Source organism: Mesocricetus auratus, unplaced genomic scaffold (genome assembly GCF_017639785.1).
Source record: "Mesocricetus auratus isolate SY011 unplaced genomic scaffold, BCM_Maur_2.0 Super-Scaffold_100691, whole genome shotgun sequence".
NCBI lineage: Eukaryota > Metazoa > Chordata > Mammalia > Rodentia > Cricetidae > Mesocricetus > Mesocricetus auratus.
In genome coordinates this window covers 39,362,992-39,387,624 of record NW_024429267.1, presented here as the reverse complement: position 1 = coordinate 39,387,624, position 24,633 = coordinate 39,362,992, and the positions used below count along the sequence as shown (strand labels likewise).

Sequence of the window (24,633 nt, the reverse complement as noted above, 5' to 3'; positions counted from 1 at the left end):
AGTCAAAAAATCATAAACGAAATTAGAAAGCATTTACTTAACAAAAACAGAAATATATCAACATTTAGGAGAGACAGCCCAGACTGAAGCTGTTAACTTTTAAAGGGTCTGGACTGAGCCAGGCATGATGGTACACACTTCCAGTCTTAGATACTTAGGAAACAAACCAAAGCAGAAGGATAAATTAAGCCTAGGAGTTTAAAAGCAGCCTGGACAACACAGTCTCTCAATCTAAGTCGGTGTGAGAAAACTGAGCCAGCCTCAAGCCCCTTCTCCTTTCATTAACTAGGACAACAAAAGTTTAAGCAAAACAAAGCAAACGAAGACCAGAAAATGGGGTGGAGCAGAGAGCTCAATCTATACCTCAAGGCTAGTTGTCTCTAGTACAAAGCAAGGCCTTGTTTCAAAAATAATTTAGATTTCCCAAGGAGGAAAAATATAACAAAGCCAGAAATAAAAGCTATCAGACTATCTCAACAGTGTCCTACAGAAATTTAAAAAGCTGAAAAACAGCCTCAACTTTGTGCCATCAAATCAATCAACTTGGACAAATTCCCAGATAATGACCAAAACTGCCACAAAAATAAAAACCTGAATAGACATAGCACAAGTAACATTATAAGATAAAAACTGAAAATCCTAAGAAAACTCTAAAGCAAACTCTGTGTGTGTGTGTGTGTGTGTGTGTGTGTGTGACACATGAGGTGCCTTTGTCACTCTCCACTGGGTTGATCAGCACCCTGTCTCCACCCTACCAGTGCTGAGGTTACACAGCAACCTCCACGCCTGACTTTTAAACATGGGCACTGAGAATCCAAACTAAGGTTTTAATGCTTGCACAGCAAGCACTTTACCCACTCAGCCATCTGCCTTGACCCCTTCATTTTTTTGTTTGTTTGAGGTAGTATTTCTCTGTGTAACAGTTCTGGCTGTCCTGGAACTCACTATGGGGGAGATGGGGGGGACACAAGCTGGCCTTGAACTCAGAGATCTGCCTGCCTCTGCCTCCCAAGTGTAAAGACTTCTGCAACTACCACCCAGCCATTTTTAACTTTTAAGTAAAACAAAACAACAACAAAAAGAAATCAGATAACAAAAAAGTGTTAAGACCCATGGCACTAACACTAAGCCATCAGGAAGACAAGACACAACAATCACTAACAAGACAGAAAGAATCTAACATACAACAAAACCTTTCCATTTGTAACATCCATTTCCAGAAAACAACTTTTTTGCTGTTTTGTTTTTTAAGACAGGGTGTCCACTATCCTGGAGCTTACTCTGTAGACCAGGCTAACCTTGAATTCAGACACCTGCCTGCCCCTGCCTTGCAAGTGCTGGGATTAAACTTTTTTTTTTAAAGATTTATTTATTACGAATACAAGAGCATGCCTCCATGTTGGTCTGCATGCCAGAAGAGGACACCAGATTGAATTGTAGATGGTTGTGAGCCACCATGTGGTTGCTGGGAATTGAACTCAGGACCTCTGGAAGAGCAGTCAGTGCTCTTAACCTCTGAGTCATCTCTCCAGCACTTGAATTAAACTTCTTTAACCTACAGCAGACACACTTTTTTCCATTACAAGTTATCTGAGGTCCTTAATTGTGGAGAAAGGAGAAAGGGAGAGGCACTGGACAGAGCAGAGGGAATCAAAACATTCAGATGGAAAAGAAGATGTAAAACTAAGAAATTAGATCACTCCCATATCTGTGTCTATAATATATATAATCATCCCAAGAAAGCCACACACAAGAACTCTTAGAACCAATAAGTTTAGGAAAGGCATAACAAAACACAGTACGATGATCACCAGTTGTATTTCTATGTATGAATTCTCATTAATTTATATTTCCCAAAAAAACTTCTACTTAAGACAGCATCGTTAGGCTGTGGTGGCACACCCCTTTAATCCCAGTACTCGAGAGGCAGAGGCAGGCAGATCTCTGTGAGTTCGAGACCAGCCTTGTTGACAAGAGCTAGTGCCAGGACAGTCTCCAAAGTCACAGAGAAACCCTGTCTCAAGAAATCAAAAAAAAAAAAAAAAAAAAAAAGGCCACACCGAGAATGTATTTTAGGTATTTAGAGAAAAACACTTAGAAATACTTATATACAGGTGAGATGTGAAAATGGCAAAATCACTTTAGAAACCAATTTGTTTCTTATAAAAGTTAAATAAAGGGGCTGGAGAGATGGCTCAGTAGTTGAAGAGTTCTGACTGCTTTTCCAGAGGACAGTGGTTTGATTTCCTTACCCACATGGCTACTCACAACCTGCCTCTACTTCCAGCCCCCAAGGCTCTCTATCTGACACCCTCTTCCGATCTCTGCAGAACCAGGCATACACGTGCAAAGCACTCAGACACAGAAAAGTGTGTGTGTGTGTAAAAAGGCTGCTGCTAGTGTCAACACACTACACTGTTTTACAGCAAGCATTTTTTTAAGTAAGAGTACTCTAAGCCAGACATGGAGCATGTGTGTGTACATACAGACACAGACACAGACACACACACACACACACACACACACACACACACACGCACACGCACACACACACACACACACTGACAAGCACTTAAAACACTTAGCAAATGCTAATGACTTAAAAGAAAAAATCCTGAGAACACTGTACCTGGCAGTAATAACAACCATTAAATAAAACATACAATGGCAAAAACAGTACTAAATTAAAATGCAATTCAAACAATTTAGACATGAGCACAACAAAGAGACTAAAGAATCAAATCTGACACCTTTAAATGCCAGAACTCAGGAGGCAGAGGCAGGTTTTGTAAACAGACGGGTATCTGAAACAATCTCAACTCCGTTTCCTTATTCCTTTAGGATCTCTACTGGGTTACAGGCGCCTGTAAAAATAGGATACATGTGCACAGACACAAAATGGTGCACAGAATCTTCTGGCAGTCATGAATATTTTTAAAGTGTGTACATCAGCATCACCCAAAGCTTAAAGCTTCTTTACAAACACCTTGGAGAATCTGCCCAGGCAGCTAATTACTGAGTCTTTACCTCCAGCTCAAATCTCCTGAACATGTACAACTACATTTGTCTGTCCTAAACACGCCTTAATCTTCCACTTCCATCCCTTATTCTCTTGGATGGATACTGACACCATCTTTCACCTTTGAAGCCACCCAGATTGTTCATCTCGATTCCACTTCCTATCGGTGCCCCTGCCTGGAGCTCCTAAAATCTACCAATCTAACCCTCTAAATTTTATCCATTTGACTAATGCCTTAGTTCAAATCACTCATCATTTCTCACTCTGAAGACTAAATGTTTTCCCACTTCCTGCCTCAACTTCATCCAATTCAACCAATTCATGGGCTATTCTGCCAATGAGCTACTGCTGTTCTAAAACATAAACCTAGCTGCAAGCTTATCCTTTTGAAAAGGCCTTCCAAACTTCCTTTAAAGTCCAAAACCCATTGGGTGGCGGTGGTGCGCGCCAGTTCGAGGCCAACCTGGTCTACAAAATGAGTTCCAGGACAGGCTCCAAAGCCACAGAGAAACCCTATGGGGGCGGGGGGGGGGGGGAATGGATTTCCAAAACCCATTCTCCTCCTACCTCCAAATACTACATCACTGAGACTCTACAATTCTCACCCACACTGCTAGAAAATATGCCATGCTTACTGTGTGTGTGTGTGTGTGTGTGTGTGTGTGTTTTCTCCCTACAGTGTTTTTTTTTCCTTCAACTCGAATATGACCTCCACAGGAAGCCTTCTACACCCCTCTACTCTGAGTATAACAGTCACTGCATTATATTCCCACTGCTCACCAGGGTCTTGCTCAAAGCCCAGAAATTTGTTTGTAAACTTTATATCATTGTTGGCAATGAGTTGGCATCTAATATACGAACAATAACAGAATCATAAAACATAAGGCTTGTGATTGATTGACCATGGAAGTCACTTGTTCCTGTGGCTTCATTTTAATTAAAATGGATTTTATAGATTATACAGCCAGGTACTAGCAATAAAAAGCTGAGTCTACAGACTCCCAAGCTAGTGTTTTCATCCATGTCCTTCCCCTATTCTCCAACAGGCTGTCCTCAAATTCACATGGTAACTAAGCATGAAACTGAAAACTTCCGATTTCCCTGTGCCACCCACCTCTCAAGCACTGGGATTGCAGGCATTGCTGCTATGCCTGGCTTAAAAAGTGGGGGGGAACCACACGCAGAGCTTCATGCACAGTAGAAAGCACTCCTTAGCAGCTGACCTGCATTCCCAGCCCCTTATCCAGTGTTATTTTTATTTATCCAACACCATCTCTACTTCTACTACTGTCTGTAGCATTCACCGAGACAATCCTAACTTATTTCCACATTTATCATAAAAAAGATCTGATTATTAAAAGTTAAACAGACAAGGAATAATCAACTACTAGATATAAGGCCTGTATTGGAGAGAGAGAGAAAGACATTAGCTGTAACTGGATAGTGACTGCAGAAGGAAGAATGAAGGGAAAGGATGGATTCCCAACAAGAGATGTATGAGGGGCAGTTTGGTCAAAGGAATCACAAACTGGGGTTGTACAGAGTCCAATTTGTGAAACTAATCTGAAATGCTTTGTATGAATAAATGTGATGGTTTGAATGAGAATGACCCCATATATCTGAATGCTTAGTCATCAGGGGGTGACAACTTCAGAAGGATGAGGTGTGGCCTTGCTGCAGGAAGTATGTCATTAGGGGTGGGCTTTAAGGTTTCAAAATCCCAAGCCAGGCTCAGTGTCAATCTCTTTCTGCCTATGGACCAGGATGTGGCTCTTAGCTATTTCTCCAACTCTATGCTTACCAGCTGCCATGCTCCCTGCCAAGATAACAATGGGATAACCCTCTGGAAACTGTAAGCCAGCCTCCAATTAAATGCTTGCTTTTAAAGAGCTGCCTTGGTCATTGTGGTGGTATGAAAGAAAATAGCCCCCTTAGGGAGTGGCATTATTAGGAGGTGTGGTTTTGTTGGAGCAGGTGTGACCTTGTTGGAGGAAGTGTGTCACTGTGGGGATGGGCTTTGAAGTCTCCTTTGCTCGGGCTACTCAGTATAACACAGTTGCTTCTGCTGTCGGAGGATCAAGAGATGTAGAACTCTCAGCTCCTTTTCCAGCACCACGACTGCCTGCATACCTGCATGCCACCAATGCCACCAGCCATGACAATGGAGTAAGCCTCTGAACTGTAAGCAAGCCAATTAAATGTTTTCCGAGAGTTGCCATAGTAGCCGACGGCAGTGGTAGCACACACCTTTAATTCCAGCACTTGAGAGGCAGAGCCAGGCTGATCTCTGTGGGTTTGGGGCCAGCCTGGTCTACAGAGCAAGCTGGAAAAACCAGAGTTGCTGTGGTCATGGTGTCTGTCCCTCCACAGCATAGAACAATGACTAAAATAGCACATGTACTGGGAAGCAGTGTTACTTTCTCTGCAAAAGAGTCCAACAAGGAAAAGTTCAACCTCCACATCATTTGACAACATCAGAAACCTTTGCTGAAACTGCTTGTGTATAATGTATGACATGTTTACCATGAATGATAGTATTTCATATAATCAATAGCCTTTATTATATACAAAATTGACTTATAAAACGTAATTGTTTATAAAATGTTCTAGCAGCAATAAATCAAAACTGATAAATCTAAACAGGTCTTGAAGTTAAGCCCCAATCCCCTTGAGGTGTTAGAATAATATATAACACCATATCTTATTCATAACTCATTCATCTATATACAGAGTTCCAAAGCAACCAGGGCTACACAAAGAAACCCTATCTCAAAAAAATAAACTCAGCTAAGAAAAAAAATTAATGAGACCAGAGAATTCACCTAAAATAAAATTTTACTCTTGACATACCCAAGGCCAGCCAGGTCTGTTTTTAAATTTCTGATTTAGTGGCATTTGAAATCTGTTACACTTATACCCATCCAGCTTATTTCACTATTTTACCACAAGGCAAAGAAATGCCCCACAACATTAAATAAAATCTAACCACACCAGGCCGTGTGGCCCAGGCTCCTCCTCCCCCTCCCCCTCCCCCCCGTCCGCCCTCCCCAGTCCCTCTCAGATGCTGCTCCAGTGCCATGCCTGCTGCCATGTTCCCCATCATGATATCATAGACTACTCCTCTAAGCTGTAAGGAAGCCCCCAGTTAAAGTTTAAAAAATCATTAAATAAAAACTAGTGATAAAACTAAGGTTTTTACAAATTATTAGATCTCTTATCAAATAATCAAAGTTATGCTCAGAATAGCTTTTAGACATCCCTAACCACAACCCTGTAGCCCATTTTCTTTATAGCATGTAACACAATTACAGTATTAGCAGAACAGAGTTTTAAAATAAGGAAAGAAAAACGACAGGTACACATGTCACTAAAATTGGTGACTGAGTATTCTGATGATCTGACCAAGTTAGGAAAGATGCTGAACCTTTGAGTCACCTCCAATGGGTGGGCTCTACAAAACCACACTGAAGTAATTTTGTTTTAGTTTTTTGTTGTTGTTGCTGTTGTTAGTTTTTCTCCTGTGAAGGGGTCTGGCTGATCTTCAACCTGAAGCTATCCTCATGTTTCTGCCTCCTGTATACTACCACATTCAGCTCCAAGTTACTATTTTTAAGTTCACTATCATCACTTTAAATAACTAGGTACTACTATATTGAAGAGACTAGTGATCTAGTTAGTGATGGCTACACACACACACACACACACACACACACCAATTTGACAAAGGATTAAGAACTAAGAAAAAGAACAATTCACTAAAATTTTACTTGTTACTGAAACCAAATTATTTACTGAACATCTGAATATCAAACCTCAGTTTAACTAAAACTATGATAAAACACTTTCTGATACTCAAGTTGGTAAGTCAACAGTTTATAAGTCTCAACAGACAATAGTATATATTTTTAAAAAAACAGATTAAGTAGATGATTTATAACTACTCAAGCCCTCAACAGATTCATAAAGAAGCCATGCTTCATTTCACATTCTAGCAAAAAAATAAAGGAGACTGCCAGATATCATTTATCTTAATAACAAATGGGCCGTTTATAGTGTTTGTACATAGAGTACTTTTCTAATATTTCATCATTTTCCTATTTTAGCAAAGCAATGATCCTTGTTCATTTAATTATTGACAATAAGATAATATACACTAGTCCATTATGCACAATTAAACTGATCCACAGCTGAACAGTCACTCATGAACTGTAGAACCATATTTCACAAACTGTTGTTCTATTGAGCTAAGAGGTTTGCTTTACTACCCTCTCTCTTGTCCGTCTAAGGCAGTTCTCAACTATAGAGCCCTGGCTGGCCTAGACACGGCTCTGAGGGCCAGGCTATCCTTGAACTCTGATTTTACTGCCCTCCCTAAAATACATGAGGAGAAATTTGGCTAACACAGCTCTGCTTCAATTTATTGGTGCATATACCATTTTAAAGATACAACTATTAACCTCATACAAACAGTATTCCATCCAACACAGCACTACTGTCATCCATCATATAGGTATCCGTCATACTCCAGATCTGACTTAGTATCTAGGGATGTGGCTCTAGTTTGCCCATTTTTACAAAGGGTCCCCCAAGTTCTAATATTCAGAAATCATTAATGATATAAACTTTTGTTTTCGCTCTTTACACATAGAAGCTATCTTTCACAGTAACAAGAGTTCCTGGAGATCTTTCTGATCAAGTCATCACAGAAATAGAATATGTGACTATATGCTTTTTTTAAGAAAAATAGCCAGTATACACAAGTCTATAATATAAAATTTAGTGACAAAGCATATAAATTGCGACTTTCCTTTAATAAGAATATCTTTTACCTATCCTTTTTAAAATGCATGGTGGTAAAGGGGGCTGGTGGAGAAGTCTCAACAGTTTAAAGCACTGTTGCTCCTGCAAAGGATCTGGATTTGGTTCCCAGCACTCAAAAAAATAGCTTACAATAGTAAGCTGTAACCCAGTTCCAGGTGTAGCACACAAGCAGTGCACATACACACATGCAGGCAAATATATATACTTGACTCACGAAAAATTTTAAACTACGTCTTTTTTTTAATATTTTGGATATTGGGGAGTGAATACGAGAGTTTGCCACACAAGCATAAAGATCTGAGTTCAGATCCCCAGCAAACACATTTAAAAAAAATAAAAATGGGAGGTTACAAGGGTAGAGGATGAATATGGAAGGATTAGGAAATGAGTGGGACTGGGTGAAAAGTGAAATTAACAAAGACTCAATAAAAAATTATGGGAAGAAAAAAGTATGCTACAATAAATCTCTAAATTCAACACTAAGGGACAGAGGATCACTGGAGCTGGCCAGCTAGCCAAACCAAAAGTGAGCAAACTCCCAGGTCCAAAAAAAAAAAAAAACCTGTCTCAACAGATTCGGGTTAAGAACAATAAAACAGAATACACAATGGCCTCCAACTTCGGCTACATAGTGAACAACACTGTCTCTATAGGTTTATAAAAGGGGGGGAAAAGCCAATCACAGTAGCACACACAATTCCATAACACAGGAGGGATCAGATACTCATGGCCAGCTTTGATTAAATGAGTTTGAGACAATTTGGGGGGGGGGGGAGTTCAAGACAGGGTTTCTCTGTGTAACAGCCCTGACTGTCCTGGAACTCTCTCTGTAGACCAGGCTGGCCTCAAACTCAACAAAGAGCCTCTTCCTCCCAAGTACTGGGAATTAAGGCATAAGCCACCACTGCCAAGTGACAAATCTTGTCTGTAAATTCATAAATTGTTTTATAAACAGACTAAAATATATTATATTTAAACATCATTTGATAATTTGGAATTGCTTTTACTAAAACATTCACCATATTATGTTTTACTACTATAGGCTTCAGAACTGCAAACACTTCAAATATCAGACTGCAATCACAGTCTTTATTCTTTAAAAAGTATGAATTTATACCAAGCAGCACTTTTCCCCTTTCCTTAAGACATTTTTAAGACTTTATTACCAAAAGCATCTAGAAATTTATTATAATTCTCATCAAAATTCCGACATTCTTCACAAACTACCTTTAAAAGACCCCAACTAGTCAGGGAACACACTGGAGAAACCACAATACTGAATTTCAAACTATACTACAGAGCAGTAGTAACAAAACAGCACAGTACAGGCACAACAGATACACAATGCAATGCAATATAACAGAAGTCAGAAACAAACTCACAGACACTGATTTCTTTTATTAAGGTGCCAAAATTTTACACTAGAAAAAAACTCCTTCAGCAAATGGGCCAGGGAATTAAGCTGTAGTCCATCGGAACAAAGGACAATTCAAAATGGACAAGAATCTCAATTTCAGACCTGAAACACTCATGTTTCTAGGAACTACACTGCGAGAATAAACTTCAAGATTTAGGCATGGTTAAGACCTTCTGGGAAAAATGTATTGAAAGATCAGAAATTGCTGGAATTGAAAAGAGCTTAAGAATATTTATAGCAAAGTAAAACTTTATCAAAAAGATTAAACAGTATCCATCTAATCAAACTCACCAGGTATACAGAAACATAAAAACATGGCCCATAATAAACAGAGAAACCAATCCAGAAATGAAAGACAACAGAACAGACAAGAATATTAGGGGGAGGCGGGCAGTGGTGGCACACGCCTTTAATCCCAGCACTCGGCAGATCTCTGTGAGTTCGAGGCCAGGCTGGTCTGACAGCCTCTAAAACAATACAGAGAAACTCTGTCTTGTAAAATCCAAAAAAAAAAAAAAAAAAAGAATATTAGGAGGGAAAGGCTATGTTCCAATGTTCAAAAATGCTTAATATAACTAACAAAAGAGTTTTGAAAGACCTGAGGCAAAAAGCTAACATTCCAAAAAGAGACAAAAAGCCTTAGTAACAGATTCTAATACCATACAGTAACTGGCAGAACCAAACAAAGCATGATCAGGAAGGCCACAGAGGATCCGAACACTATTAACCAACTTTGTGAAGATGTTTTAACTGGCAAGAAAAATATAGCCAGTGTTCTCTGGCTAACAGATAAGATGGATAAGCAATTCTTTTTCTTATCCAAGTAACAAGGTTTCACAAAATAATTCAAGTTCCAACATTAGAAATGTTACAGATCTAGTGTCCAGAACATAAGAACTTTTCTACATCCTCCACTCTTTTGGATTACAAACCCAACTACTTACAAGGTCAGGGGGGTAATGCTGTGAGATTATTTTGTTTGGTTCTAGCCATGCCATGCCGCTTAGCAGTTTAAAGACTCCTGTTGTCAAGCAGTAAAGACAGATTAAGACCAAAAAGAAAGAGGGAAGGGGGAGGGAGAAGGGGGAAGAGGGAGGGAGGCAGGGAGGGAGGGAGGGAAGGAGGGAGGGAGGGACGAACGAATGAACAAATGAACTCTAAAATGGGTTACAATGTATTTTAAAATATACATAGGCTTGGGAGACAGAAAAAAGAAATGCATAATAAAAAACATAAGCCACATAAAGATGGAAAATACAGTCTAGTTTATGTATATTATTGTGTTCTTTCGAATTTTTAATCTTTAGCTTTCTTGACTGTTCATGAACAAACTGCTGAGATACATTTGATTATATAAATTGCTAGATTAAACCAATCTATATATTTTAAAAATACCTTGACTACAAAATCTAAGGAAAAAAATGTTACTTTGGGAAAGAGGTCCTGCTTTTATTCCCATAGGAAATTAGAAGCTATGAACTCAATCAGGGTTAAGAAAAATCAGGTTTGACCAAGGAAGAACTCCTGAAAAATCCCCAATAGGGACAGATGGCCCAGGTGGATCCAATGTTTCTGAGTACTTCTGTTGCAGTTTTCTCTGAGTTCTGCATCCAAAACAGCTTCAAGGCTGCTGCTGCCTGAGATGATCCAGCCTCACAGAATACTCCAGTCAGGACTTGACCATAATCCTAAATTTTCATAGGGTCCCCCAAAGATTACCAGTGGCCCCAATCAGCAGAAAGTAGTCTAGAGAACTATGAATGTTTGTCATTGTTTATGGGGTTGGTTACAAGTTGTTATGGATAATGGTAAGGAAAAAAGTTAAAGGAGATTAGATTCAGAGATCTCATTCTAAAAAAGGGGGGGTATAGAAATAGGATAAAAAGTAGATTATTGAATCTACTTTAATCCAAAAAACAACTATAATCTTACATATTTTACATTGGTTTGGATTTTGGTTTGCTGAGAGAAGTTTAAAGTTAATTTTGTTATATTGTCTGTATTTCTTCTTTTCTTTTTTTTTTTTTTTTTTTTTTTGAGACAGGGTTTCTCTGTATTGTTTTGGAGGCTGTTGGTCCAGCCCGGCCTCGAACTCACAGAGATCCCCTGCCTCTGCCTCCCGAGTGCTGGGATTAAAGGCATGCGCCACCACCGCCCGGCTGTCTATATTTCTACTTTTTGTGCAGCTCATTTAAGAATGTAATGTGTGGCCGGGCATTGGTGGCGCATGCCTTTAATCCCAGCACTCAGGAGGCAGAGGCAGGCGGATCTCTTGAGTTCGAGGCCAGGCTGGACCAACAGCCTCCAAAACAGAGAAACCCTGTCTCGTAAAACCAAAAAAAAAAAAAAAAATGTACTGTGTGATCAGGAAATGCAGATTGATAGTCATCCACATTAATCAAACTTATGGTCATGTTAGGTAAGTAAGTTTTCAAGGTCATGCACAGATATTTTGTATAAATGGTCTTCAAACACTTCAAAGACCTACAGAATATGACATTTAGTATGTTTAATTACCTAAGTAAGTCTTTTCATCACTGTGAGACACATCTGCTCCTGGTAGCACCAATCTACTTTGGAGAAGATGGTGGGCATCAAACAAACTCTGTATGAAGTTTGTTTTCTTTATGGCAAAAGCTGGCCACATGGGCAAGGAAACTGCCCTTGCCCCAATTGCTGACAATTACTGTCCAAATTCGACCAGCAGGACACAAGAAAGGCGACTGCTGAACTTTGCCAAGACAAGGTAGGACAGTCCTTCAAAATTCCCTGCTTCACAGACATGCTAGGCCTGTAGGCCAGAGTTGGATACCCCAATGTAGAGGAACTTTGGGTGACTGTCCAGGTAGCAAGATGTCCCCATCAATAGGTAACATTTCACCCTTCTGGGGTCTGATGGAAGTAAAGACTAGATAGTTATGGTTTCTTTAGCTATGACAAAAGATAAATTAGGTACAAAACTTTGGACTCACAAAGATAAATGGAATATTTTCCTCTAATTTTACCAAATGTAAATGGATTAGATAGCGTTTCTGTAATTCTTACTTAATAACTATTTTGTTGTATATAGTTTTACTATCTTTTTAATTTGACAAAAAGGGGGAAATGCTCTGGAACAATCCTCTTGTACACTGTAAAGATCTGTCGCTCTAACTGGTTTAATAAATGCTGACTGGCTAATAGCCAGCTAGGCAGTATAAACAGGGCAACCAACTAAGGATGATGGGAAAGAGAAGGACAGAGAGGAGTTGCCAGCCAGACACAGAGGGAGCAAGAGATGAACGTGCTATGCTAATAAAGGTACTACCACATGGCCGAATGTAAATAAGGAACATGGGTTAACTAAGAGTTAGTAACAAGCCTGAGCTATTAGCCAACCATATAAGTAATATTAAACCTCCTAGTCAGTTATTTGGAAAGTGGCCTCTGGGTATATGGGAATAGGTAGGAAGGAGAGAAATGTCTGGTTACAGTGTGGCAACAAAGGCCTAGTGTGAGTTAAGGACAAACAAGAGAAGACATACTCCTATTGTCAAGAAGGGGGCCTTTTCTATACATAGCCCTGGCTGTCCTGGAACTTGCTCTGTAGACCAGGCTGGCATTGCACTCAAGATTTTTGACTATACAACTTTGTTTTTTCCTGAGACAGGGTCTCACTGTGTAGACCTACCTCCTGAGTGCTGGAATTAAAGATGTGTGCTGTCATGCAAGATTCACACTTCAGTCTTAACTCCTAACCTTAGCTCCAGCCACTTCCAAGCCATCAGACCGCTCTCTCTCAGCCTTCAGTAACACAATGCTCAAATCTCTAAACTTATTTTTGTCTTTCAAGGCAAGAGTTCCACAAAGGATCGAATCAAAGTCTTCTCACATGCTAAGCAAGCACCCTCCAACTCAACTCCTCCATATGCCCTACATTCTAAGTGTTTTTATAAGATAGTCTGTATGTGGCCCAAGCTGGTCCCAAACTCCTGGCCTCAAGTGATGACTCTCCTGTCTTTCAGCCTCCCCAGTAGCTGAGACTACAAGTGTGCACAACTGCACCTGGATCTCTCAATACTTTTAATTGGAATGTCCTCGTGGATTTGAAACCTGGTCTACCTAATGTCTCCCCCAAAGTCAAAGATCTTCCTTCCTTCATTTCCAATATCAACTGAATTACCTTTGACCATTTTTCCCATGATATGTATTAAACTACCAGACTCTGACAATTCTTCAACAGAACTCAGTAAAATTTTTTATCAAATACATACTATGTGAAAGTACTACTGATAACATGTTTATAATTTTCTCATTTACCCTACTCATATGATAAGCACAACCAAGCCGAAGTATAACAGCACTTAAAATGTTATGTGTAGAATGTAATTTCCTTCCCATTACTGCATGCTGTTCATATTTTTCCTTCTCCCACTATTCCTTCTGCAGGTCTCTAAAATGGGTACATCTGTCATCCTTTCCTGACTGAATCTCTCCCTAAACATGTAAAACTTCAAACCCAAATTAACCTTTTCGGAAACAGAATTTTTGTTAACTGGTCCCAAATATTTTCCTCAAATGCAAATAATCTGGAAATATGTCTCTCCATCAAGATGATTAAAATGAAAAATAATTCCACATATCTGAAGGCTCAGGATTAGATTCAGATGGTCTATACAGCACATGGTGAGTAGGGAAGGGAGCAAGTCTAATAGGTGATACAGGTCCCTCAGCTTAACATCAAGGCTTCTTAAAAGGTCCCTATTTAACAGGGCAATCCACTCAGGAAATCCTTTCCCAAAGGCAATTTCATCTTGCACAATATACACAAGTAGTATAAACTATGGTTAAAGTAACTTTTAAAATACTAGACAGGAAAACTATAAAAAGATTTCTTAATCAGTCAGTTTTAATAGTCCTGAAATGAAAAAAGTATACCAAACTACAAAATAAAATGATCCCTAAAGAATGGGAGGAGGTAGGGAGAGATGGCTCAGCAATTAAAAACAATGAGAACTCTGGCTGCTTTTACAGAGAACCAGGGTTTGACTCCCAGTACTCACATGACACACAGCTCACAATCTATAGTTCCAGCTCCAGAGGATCTAACCCTTCTTTTGGCCTCTAAGAGCACCAGGCACACATCAAAAATGGAATTTTTTTTTTTAAGAATTATTCTCAGACCAGAAACAGTTGTGGCCAGGCAGTGGTGGTGCATGTCTTTAATCCCAGCACTCAGGAGGTAGAAGCAGGCGTATCTCTGAGTTCAAGGCCAGTCTGGTATACAGAGCAAGTTCTGGGACAGCCAAGGATACACAGAGAAACCCTGTGTTGAAAAACTAAAACAAGACAAGAAAAGAAAAGAAAGAGAGTTGTACTTAACTCCCAAAAAGGTGGGAAGACACTAGTAAACCCAACAAACACTGCTTTAACAGATTTATACAGGAACATTATTTTGAGGGGAGAAAGCTTCTGCGGCTGCTTTCTCAAAGTGCTAAATATGTAAAAATGTTAGCCCAGAAGTTTCATGTTGGGGGCTTGAGAAGTGGCTCAGCAGTTAAGAGCACTTCTTGTTCTTGAGGACCCGGATTTGATTCCTAACACCCAATGAGGTCCCTAACTCCAGTTCCAGGTAATCAATGCCCTCTTCTGACCTCTGAGGGCATCAGTCACATACAAGGTGCAGAGATATACCTGTGAGTGAAACACTCATACATGTTAAACTAGTAATTTTTTTTAAAGTTTGGTATGGCAAGCCAGTTTTTATCCAATAACTTCTTGCTTACTTAATGTCCTCTCTGTTAACACTGGGCAATACAACATGGGGCTGTTTTCATTAGTCTTATTCATCTATCTCAGCATCTAAAACATCAGATTATCAGATACAATGAATGAAATATTTTCTATATAAAAATGACAGATGATACACACAATAGCCAATGTTTATGAAGAAATGTTCAACTTCATAAAGCATCAGAGATGCAAACTAAAACCACCGTGAGTATTCCTCTTATAGCCTTTACAATGACTATTATAACAAACCCAGAATAATGTTGTATACATTATTCATAAAATAGAACCCATGAATACTGGTAATGAGATTATAAAACCACATGTAAAGAAGTTCATTAAAAAACTAACAAAAAACATTAATTTAAAAACCAGCTGATAGTCACAAAGAACAAAATTTAATACAAACTATATTTTTAAAAAGCAACAGAGCTGGGTGCGCTGGCACTTGCCTTTAATCCCAGCCTTTAATCTGAAGGCAAAGGCTGATCTCAAATTCAGAAGACAGCAAAGGCTACAGAAAGAAACCCTTTCTAGAGAAAAAAAAATAAAAGGAAAAAAAAACGCACATTGATATAATTTAGTTCTCCCTTATTCTTGGAGCCTATATTCCAAGATCTGACATGTGCACTTAAAAGGAGGCAGACAATGTGAATTCCAGGCCAGCCTTGTCTGTCCATAGCAATTTACAAGCCAGCCAGCTACATAGTGATACTTGTCTCAAAAAATAAATGATTTTAAAAAACACCTTTACACAACCCTCCTTTTTTTTTTTTTTCACTTTAAGTTGAAGACTTTGACTTTTCACTTAAAGGAAATACTTTCTAGTGCTTTTCTTGGGAAAATCCAAATTGCTAGCATCATTGTTAAGTACAGTAAGGGCTACCAGAACATAAGCACTGTGGTGCAAAAAATCTCCCATGATGAGTTTAATCATCAACACCACCAAGTACTACAGGGTTGTTAGCATATGCAAAGTAAACACAAAAGGTCTATCTATCCAAGGTAGGAAGAAGGCAACAGTAGCTGGCAGTGGTGGAGCACACCTTTAATGCCAGCACCAGGGAGGCAGAGGCTGGGTGAATCTCTCTGAGTTCAAGGCCAGCCTTGGTCTACAAGACAGGACAGCCAGGGCTACTCAGGTAAACCCTGTCTTGACAAAACAAAAACAGAGTGAGACAGCACAAAGACCAATTTAATGCTTAGTTTTGTTGGTGGTGGTTTTTGGTTTTTTTGGTTTTTCAGAATTTTTCTTTGACATTTTTAGGCTGTGGTTGACTATAGATAACTGAAACTGTGGAAAGTAAATGACAAACAGGACAGAACCAATACTTGAGGTATTTATATGCCTTTGTTCATAATAACACTGTTTGAAATGGCCAAGAGGCGGAAGCAACACAAATGCCCATGTATGGACAAATGGATAAACAAAATACATATACACAACAGAATTACTACTCAGCCTTAAAAAGAGAAATAAAGTCATATGACATGACTTTGAGGAATCTAAGGACAATATGCCAAGTAAAATAAGCCAGACACAAAAAAAGACAGTATGATCCATTTATATTAAGTATGCAACACAGGCAGATTCACCCACACAGGGCTAGCAAGATGGCTTGGTGAGCAGGTAAAAGCACTTGCTGGCAAGACTAGGAGTCTGAGTATGACCCCTAGGACTCACCCACATGGTGGAAGGAGAGAATCAACTCTCTCATACATGCAGACATGTAAAGCACATATGCGAAATAAATATTTAATTTTTTATTTTATAAAAGCAAAGTAGAACTGGGGAGATGAATCACTCAGTGGAGTGCTTGCTGTGCAAACATAAGGACCTGAGTTTATTCTCCAGAACCTACATAAAAAGCTGGGACCACCTATAATCTCAGGACTAGAGAGATAGACAACCAGGGGAGGCAGACAGACAGGGGAGAGGGGGACACGAACATGACAAAGACGGAGAGTGAACATTTGTTTATTTCCTTTTGTGATGCTAGAGAATCAAACCCAGGAATGTGCACATGCCAAGTAAGCACTCTACCACAGAGCAACATCCCAGGTCCATGGGTTTTTGTTGTTTCTATTGAGTCTATATAGTCTAAGTTACTCTCCAACTCTGAATCCTCCTGTTTCCACTTCCTAAGTATGGGAATTAGTCATATGCCACCAGACTCAATGAGAGTAACACACTAATTCTCAAAACAATTCATGTTTAAGAAAAAGGATAAATACAAAATGTTAATATAATACTTATACAACTAATTATTCAGATGGCCTTTAATTTAGCTTCTTTCTAAAAGAAATAAATTATAAAATAAGTCACTCATGGTAGTATGTTCAAAACACACATCAGAAGACCTCTGGTCTTTATAAGTTAGTTTGCTCTGGCACAAAGCAAAGTATTTCTGCCCAAAGAGAATCAGAACTCTAAACCCCAAACAGATCAACATCATCACTCTATTAAATCCAATGTGAGTCCACCATAGATTTTGCCAACAATGAAAAAATAAGCAAAATCAAAGTAATCTTTCATAAAGCTAAACCTGTTCACCTTTCAGAGGTATTTTTCATCCTCAGAACACATCCTTCCTATGTTAATGGTGATGAAAAGGTCTCTTTTAAATGATCCAAGTACTCATACATTCAACAAATATTTCCTGACAGCAGTCACATATAGAGGTACAAGAGTGACCAAATCAAGTAAGACCCGCCGGAGAGCCACCCCACAAAGCTGTCCTTCCACCTTCATGCACACACCTCAGACACTCAGACTAATAAACATTTTTTAAAGTCCTTAGAACATACAAAAACAAAAGCCACTGGTCATTGTGTCGTACTATGTCAGTGGAAAATACTAATCTCACTCTAGGCCCTTACTGTTTAGTAAGAATTATGATACGTAAAAGGTAGCCCAAACCACTTTGTTTCTAGACTCATTAAAATACCAGGACACTATTTATGCACCATAGTAGAAATCTGACCTAATATTTTATAGGACTACAATTATCTCCACAATCATTTCAAGTTCTAACAGTCTAATTTGACTCTGTTTATCAAACTTGTACCATCTGATGACTGACTTTACAAAAACCTAAAATCCACACATCATACTGCATCAATTTACAAAAAAAAAATTTTTCAACTACCCAATAAAGCCAAGCTAACACTTAAAATAAGACCTTAGAGCAGACACTTAAAAACAGTACTCAGTTACTGTTTTAGCCATTTCCTGTTCTAGAAAGAATAGTATTTCTCTTTAAATATACAAAACAACCAGGAAAGAAATAGCAACATTGCTAATTCACACTTCAAAGAACAATGATCATGAATGTAATCTAGTGAATATTCCACATTTAATAACTGACCTGAGTGTGTAGGTTCTTCCTTCATCATGGGATATTAAGCACCCTGGGGCCAAAGAAATAGCTCAGTTGAGAGCACTGACTGCTCTTCAGAGGAACCAGGTTTGATTCCCAGCACCCACATGGGGGCTCTGTTCCAGAGGATCTAATGCCCTCTCCTGGCCTCAGCAGACACTGAATGCACACAGTACAGATATACATGCTGCTGTCAAAACATCCATACACATAAGAAAAATAAATCTCAAAAAGAAAATTTACGTGGTATGTCAACAAGCACCTAGTATGTACCAGCCCAAGACTTGCAGGAGATTGTTTTCGTTCTTTTTGTTGCTGTTGCTGTTTTTCGTTTTTGAGACAGGGTTTCTCTGTGTTACCTTTACTGTTCTGGAACTAGCTCTGTAGGCCAGGCTGGCCTTGAACTTACAGAGATTCACCTGCTTCTGCTTTCCCAAGTGCTGGAATTAAAGGCATGCACCACCACCACCTGGCTTGTTCTCGTTTGTTAAAAGTTTTAAGACAGGACTAAAGAGATAGTTAAGCAGGTAACACTCACATGGCAGCTCATAACCATCTGTAACTTCAGTGGCAAGAGATCCAAGAACACATTCTCGTCTCCAAGAGTACATATTAGGTATACAAACATGAATGCAGGCAAAACACTAACACGGATAAAATATATTTTTTTTAACGTTGACTTTTTAAAGCCACTACAGCTAAGCAGGGTGGCACACGCTTTTAATCCCAGCACTCTGGAGACAGAGGGAGAGGCCAGCCTGGTCTACACAAATTCAAGGTCAGCTAGGGCTACAAGTGAGATCCTGTCTATCTCAAAACAGAAAAAGAATAAAAGAGGAATGAACGCCCACCAAAGGAGTTGGAGAGAGCTCTCCAGTTAAAAGCACCTGTTATTCTTGAAAGAAACTGGAGTTCAGTTACCAGCATACAGGATCCAATATCCTTTCTGACCTCCTAGGGCACCTGCACACCCCTGGTGCATATACACACACTTGGACACATACAGATAAAATAAAAAATATATAAGCCCACAACACATAACTCAAATTTAAGAGGAAAAAAAAAACAGATAAAGGCTGCCTGCCAATCCAGATGCAGAACTCTCAGCCACTTCTCCCGTACCGTGTCTGAGAGGCCATGCTTCCTACCATGACAATAATGGACTAACCCTCTGAACCTGTAATCCAGCCGCAATTAAATACTTCCCTTTGTAAGAGTTGCTGTAGTCACGGTGTCTCTTCACAGCAACAGAAACTCAACCAGGCAAGTCTTTAATCCCAAGCAGAGGCAGGCAGATCTCTCTGCATTCAAGTCCAGCCTGGTCTACAGCATTCCAGGGCAGCCAAGACTACACACAGAGAAAGCCTGTCTTGAAAAAATGAGAGGGAGAAGGAGAGGGAGAGAGAGGGAGAGAGAGGGAGAGAGAGGGAGAGAGAGGGAGAGAGAGGGAGAGAGAGGGAGAGAGAGGGAGAGAGAGGGAGAGAGAGGGAGAGAGAGGGAGAGAGAGGGAGAGAGAGGGAGAGAGAGGGAGAGAGAGGGAGAGAGAGGGAGAGAGAGGGAGAGAGAGGGAGAGGGGGAGAGGGGGAGAGGGGAGAGGGGGAGAGGGGGAGAGGGGAGAGGGGGAGAGGGGAGAGGGAGGGACAGAGACAGAGGAAAAGGAAGAAAAGAAACGAAACCCCAAGACAAGAAGAAAACTAAACACACCAGCCAAAAGCACAGTGCTTGTACCTTCCCTTCCTTCCCTCACAGCATTTTTCTCTTTGTTTAAGATATGCTGTGTTACTGGGCAGGAAGAGTGAAATGAACAGCACAAAAATGTACTATAACAGTATATTCCCCAAGGACTTTCCTATATACACCAGAAAACTAAGATGATTATAGAGAGTGCATTGAAAGGGATTATAAAATGCCATAACTACTAGAACAAAGGGTTACAGAGTTTCAGAAGACAAAGAGAACTTTTTGCTGGCTGGACAAGGGAAAATTCACTGAAGAAAGCTAATGAGTTTTGGGACCATTACAGAAAATGAGTATTATCTTCAGGCAAAAGACACCTTAGGAAGTCAGGCTCTAGTATGCAGGGCTGTGGTGCCAGGTATTCAGAAGACTGAGGAAGCAAAGTCACAAATTCAAGTCCAGCTAGTCAACAACATATCCTATGGTCAAGCTCCAGAGGGTGGAGAAGAACGGAAGAGAAGGAAATTCAAAAACCATGTTTGTAAGGGTAAAAACATCTATTTGGCTAGAAACTGTTGGGGGCAGGGGGGCTGACCACAAAACAGAGAAAGGAATACACCAAACATCAGAGGCCCTGTTGAGATCAAACATCCTATTAACAGCACCAAAACAGAATAAACCTGACTTTTACATATTGTTCTCATGAAATAAAACTGCTCATGTATACTACTACTGAGTTTATGCTTTTGAGCTAAGAAAAAACAAGTACAAGATTGTACCTGGTACAAGATAAACAGTGCTGGAGCTGAAGTCAAATAGTTTTCTCTTTCTCTAGATAATCATGGGCTTGTGGGGGTTGGGGAAAAACCTAGACAGGTATCCCTATTACTGATATGTCATTAAGGCAACCCACAAATCTTTCCTGTAAGATGAAAAGGAAAGGAGGCAAAAACAAAAGAGAATAATCACAAAGTTCCAGTCATAAAATCTCAATTGTGGGGCTGGAGAGATGGCTCAGAGGTTAAGAGCACTGACTGCTCTCCCAGGGGTCCTGAGTTCAATTCCCAGCAACCACATAGTGGCTCACAACCATCTACAATTCAATCTGGTGCCCTCTTCTGGCGTGCAGGCAGAACACTGCATATGTGATAAATCTTAAAAACAAAAATCTCAATTGTGTGGCCAAAGACTGAGCATTAAAATAAACAGACTACAGTTAGGCTTTTCTTTGATGATACTTTGGGGCTAGAGAGATAGCCGAGCTATTAAGAGCACTGACTGCTCTTCCAGAGAACTGGGGTATGACTCTCAGCACCAACATGACAATTCACAGTCCAAGAGGACAGACACTCTTCTGGCCTCCTCAGGCACAGCACACATGTGGTGAATATACATACACACAGAAAAAAACATACATAAAAATAATCTTTTAGACACAGCTTTATATTTAACGGGTCCTTTTTTAAGTCGGTATTTAAATTATTGATGCCATGATTAATTAGATCACCACTACCATGAAGCTACTTTAAATAATTTAAAAGCCCACCTTGTGTGGTAGCACACACCAGGAATCCTTGCACTCAGAAGGCTGAGGCAGGATGTTCCCCAGTTTTGAGGAGGATATGCAATGAGATCCTGTCTCAGAAAAATAAAATAAGGAATGTAGTTATCAGTAGAATTTTTATCTAGCATGTTGAAAGCCCTAGGTTCCACACTTGACAATGCAAAAAATAAGATTCTGAAGTTCCAAACACCTAAGCACCATCCAAAATCACCACTTCCTAGAAGAGCTTAAGATCCACCCATCTAGGAAAGAAGAGGGCCTACCACGCATGCACGTGTTAGCTGATAATGGCCTCATCAGTAAAGCTGTTTCTGCAGGATATAGTATGGCCATGCAGCTACCTTACTGACCTCTTTCCCCTACTTTACCACTGCAACAAATCTACATACTCTCCTCAAAAACAGGGAGGAAGTGTCAGGAAAGAAGTTAGGTCAGCAAGGCCACTTCAATCTTAGAGGCACTCTATAAAGTAAATTCAGAGGCAAAGAGCTCTTCAACAGGCCCTGCGTTTGAGGGCCAGCACCACCAAAAATTCAAAGTGAGACTGCAAATTCTCTGTACACTTTCCTTGGTTATATTTCAACTGAAAGCCAAATCAGAATCTAGCCCTAAGCCCTCATTTTACACGGCAAGACACTGAGGCCTAAAGCAGTGAAGCGATTTGCCCTAATGACTAATAAAGCAGTCTGTCTGTACTCATCATAGCAGTGCTAAATCACCTGGTGGCCTAAATGTTTGGGACTGAGTACCTGACCAGCAAAACTCCAATCTTCACCCTTTCTGCACCCCTCAGTGACTTAACCCTAAGCTATACCAAAAGATGCTGGATGAAATCTTGAATATTGGTTCTGTGTTTCAGCCACTACTATGGAAAAATTACTCTTCCTCACTTAAAGTGTCTCCAGTCTTAAACTCAGACTGAACAAGTGGATTAACAGAACCTCAAATAAGCACATTAAGTGGAGTGCATCATCAGTACCTTCCTTGTTGCCATTTTATTTGTAGTAATGTTTCCTGCTCTGTGTATTTTTGCTTTTTGCTTTTTTAAATAGATGAAAGATTTATACGACCTCAAGAGAGACCGAGGATATATGTTCAGGTTTCTCAAGTGTCAACTACTTAGTTATTATATATGCCCAGTCAATACAAATGATCGGCCCTTTAAGCACTTTCCAATTAGACAATATCATTTTCTCTCATCTCTTACGAATTCGTAAACATCGTAATCAACAGACATGGGTTACTACCCTTTGAGCAAAAACATCTAAAAATAATCCTCTGAAACCGAGCATGGTTGTGCATGCATGAAATACCGGCGATCAGGGACAGAGACACAAGAATCACAAGTTCGAAGTCAGCCTAAGTTATATAGTGAGACCCTGCCTTTCATTTAAAATTAAAGACAAAGCAACTCTGCCAACCCACCTGATATTAAAACTACAGAACAAAACTAATCTGTAAAAATCCCACCAACTAAAGAGTGTCATCAGCTTCATTAAGTCACCGCTAACCTTCAAGCCATCTGTTGTAGAACCAGGGCCATTGAGGTCTCTGGCTCAGCACAATAAGGGGTGAAAAAAGGTCACGTGTATATGTCTTAACAATGTTTGGCCCCATTTAATCACAGCGGTATTCAATCAGTTCCTACAGCAAAGGCTTAAAAACAAACCAAAAAAAAAGGCGCATGCTGCTGCTGGCATCTCAACCCCCGGTACTCATCACCACTTCGTGTGAAGCTGTCAAAGAATTCTCTTAAACTATACTTTAAAAATACACCGCCACCAGAGAGACGGGTCAAGACCAACTAAACCGTTGTGAACGTTAAAGCCGCCTTACAAAGTGGCTGGAAAAGGTTCTCCGCCTTTCTGAAAGGCCGGGCAAAAGTCCCTGGGCGAGTTTCAAAACTAATGACCGTACACTACTGCACAGTGGCACCGCTTAAAATGAGAACTACTGAGCCGGCCAACCGTTCACGTTCCCACGGCCAAAGGGCCTCTAGAAAACAAGCAACAAAAAGGGAACAATAAAGAAGCGTCTCACCGCAAACACAGCACGAGAGGGACTGTCGGAAGTAAGGCAAGAGCCTGTTAATCTCTGTAAACGCCTTGGGGTCTCCGGGGTCGTAGTTGAGCACTAGGCGGCTCGCGGAAATGTAGAGAGCAGTAGCATTCACCGGGTTCATTGCAGACACTTCGACACAAATGGCTCCCGGTTGAAAAGAAATTCCGGATCCAAGTTTGTAAGCAGCCAGGGAACAATGGCGAATTTACAACTATTCGGAAGAAATCTGAGCAGAACCACTGGCCAAAGCGGCAACGAAAATCCGTGCAAGTTTGTGAAGCTGAAGCAATCCTCCCACACATGGGGCCTTGCCGCCCCTCCTCCGTCCCTGAGACTTTCAGACCGAAGAGAGAGCGAGCGAGCAACCAGCGTTCGAGTTCGAGCGAGACGGCTGCGGCTTGGGTGCTCCGGCCGGGATCGGCGCTCGGTCTAGCCCCGCGGCTCGGCGGGCGGCCTGCGCTCGAGCAGCATGTCCGGCCGCGGAGGCCCCTCCGGATGGAGCTGGCGCGCACGGGGACCGAGCCGGTGGGGTCCAGGCGGGGCACTCTTCTCTCCGGCCGCGGGGCCCTTACTCCATCGCAGCGCCGGCGCGGAGGCAGCGGGACGACGAGGACTACGGCGCAGGCGTCGGCTTCCCGGGTCTAGTGCCAGCAGCCGCGGCGGCGGAGGTTGCTGTGGCTGCTGCTGCTGCTGCTGCTGCTGCGGCGGGCGCTCGCCGCTGCCGTTCTCGCCATGCCGGACGCGGGGCCCACGCTGCGCCTGGCGCGGCGGGCGGGAGGCCCCCGCCCGAAAGGGAGGCCCGGGAGGAAGTGCGCGCGGGCCCGCGGCGGCAGGAGGGGGCGGGGAACAGGCCCGGCAGGCAGCGGCGGCGCCCCTCGCTCCTCAGCCGCACACTCGGGGTCACCAGCGCAAGCGCCGCCCCCTC

The 24,633-nt window shown here is 41.0% G+C and overlaps 1 protein-coding gene across 1 annotated transcript in view; it reads right to left on the bottom strand.

The window, feature by feature from the left end:
• The window catches only part of Msl2 (MSL complex subunit 2), a 29,788-nt gene extending 5,426 nt beyond the window's left edge, over positions 1-24,362 (bottom strand). The window contains exon 1 of the mRNA XM_005072018.4: positions 23,688-24,362. Within this exon, the coding sequence (XP_005072075.1) occupies positions 23,688-23,829 (142 nt within the window). The 5' untranslated portion in view covers positions 23,830-24,362. The remainder of the gene's footprint in view (positions 1-23,687) is intronic.
• Between the last annotated feature and the right edge of the window lie 271 nt (positions 24,363-24,633).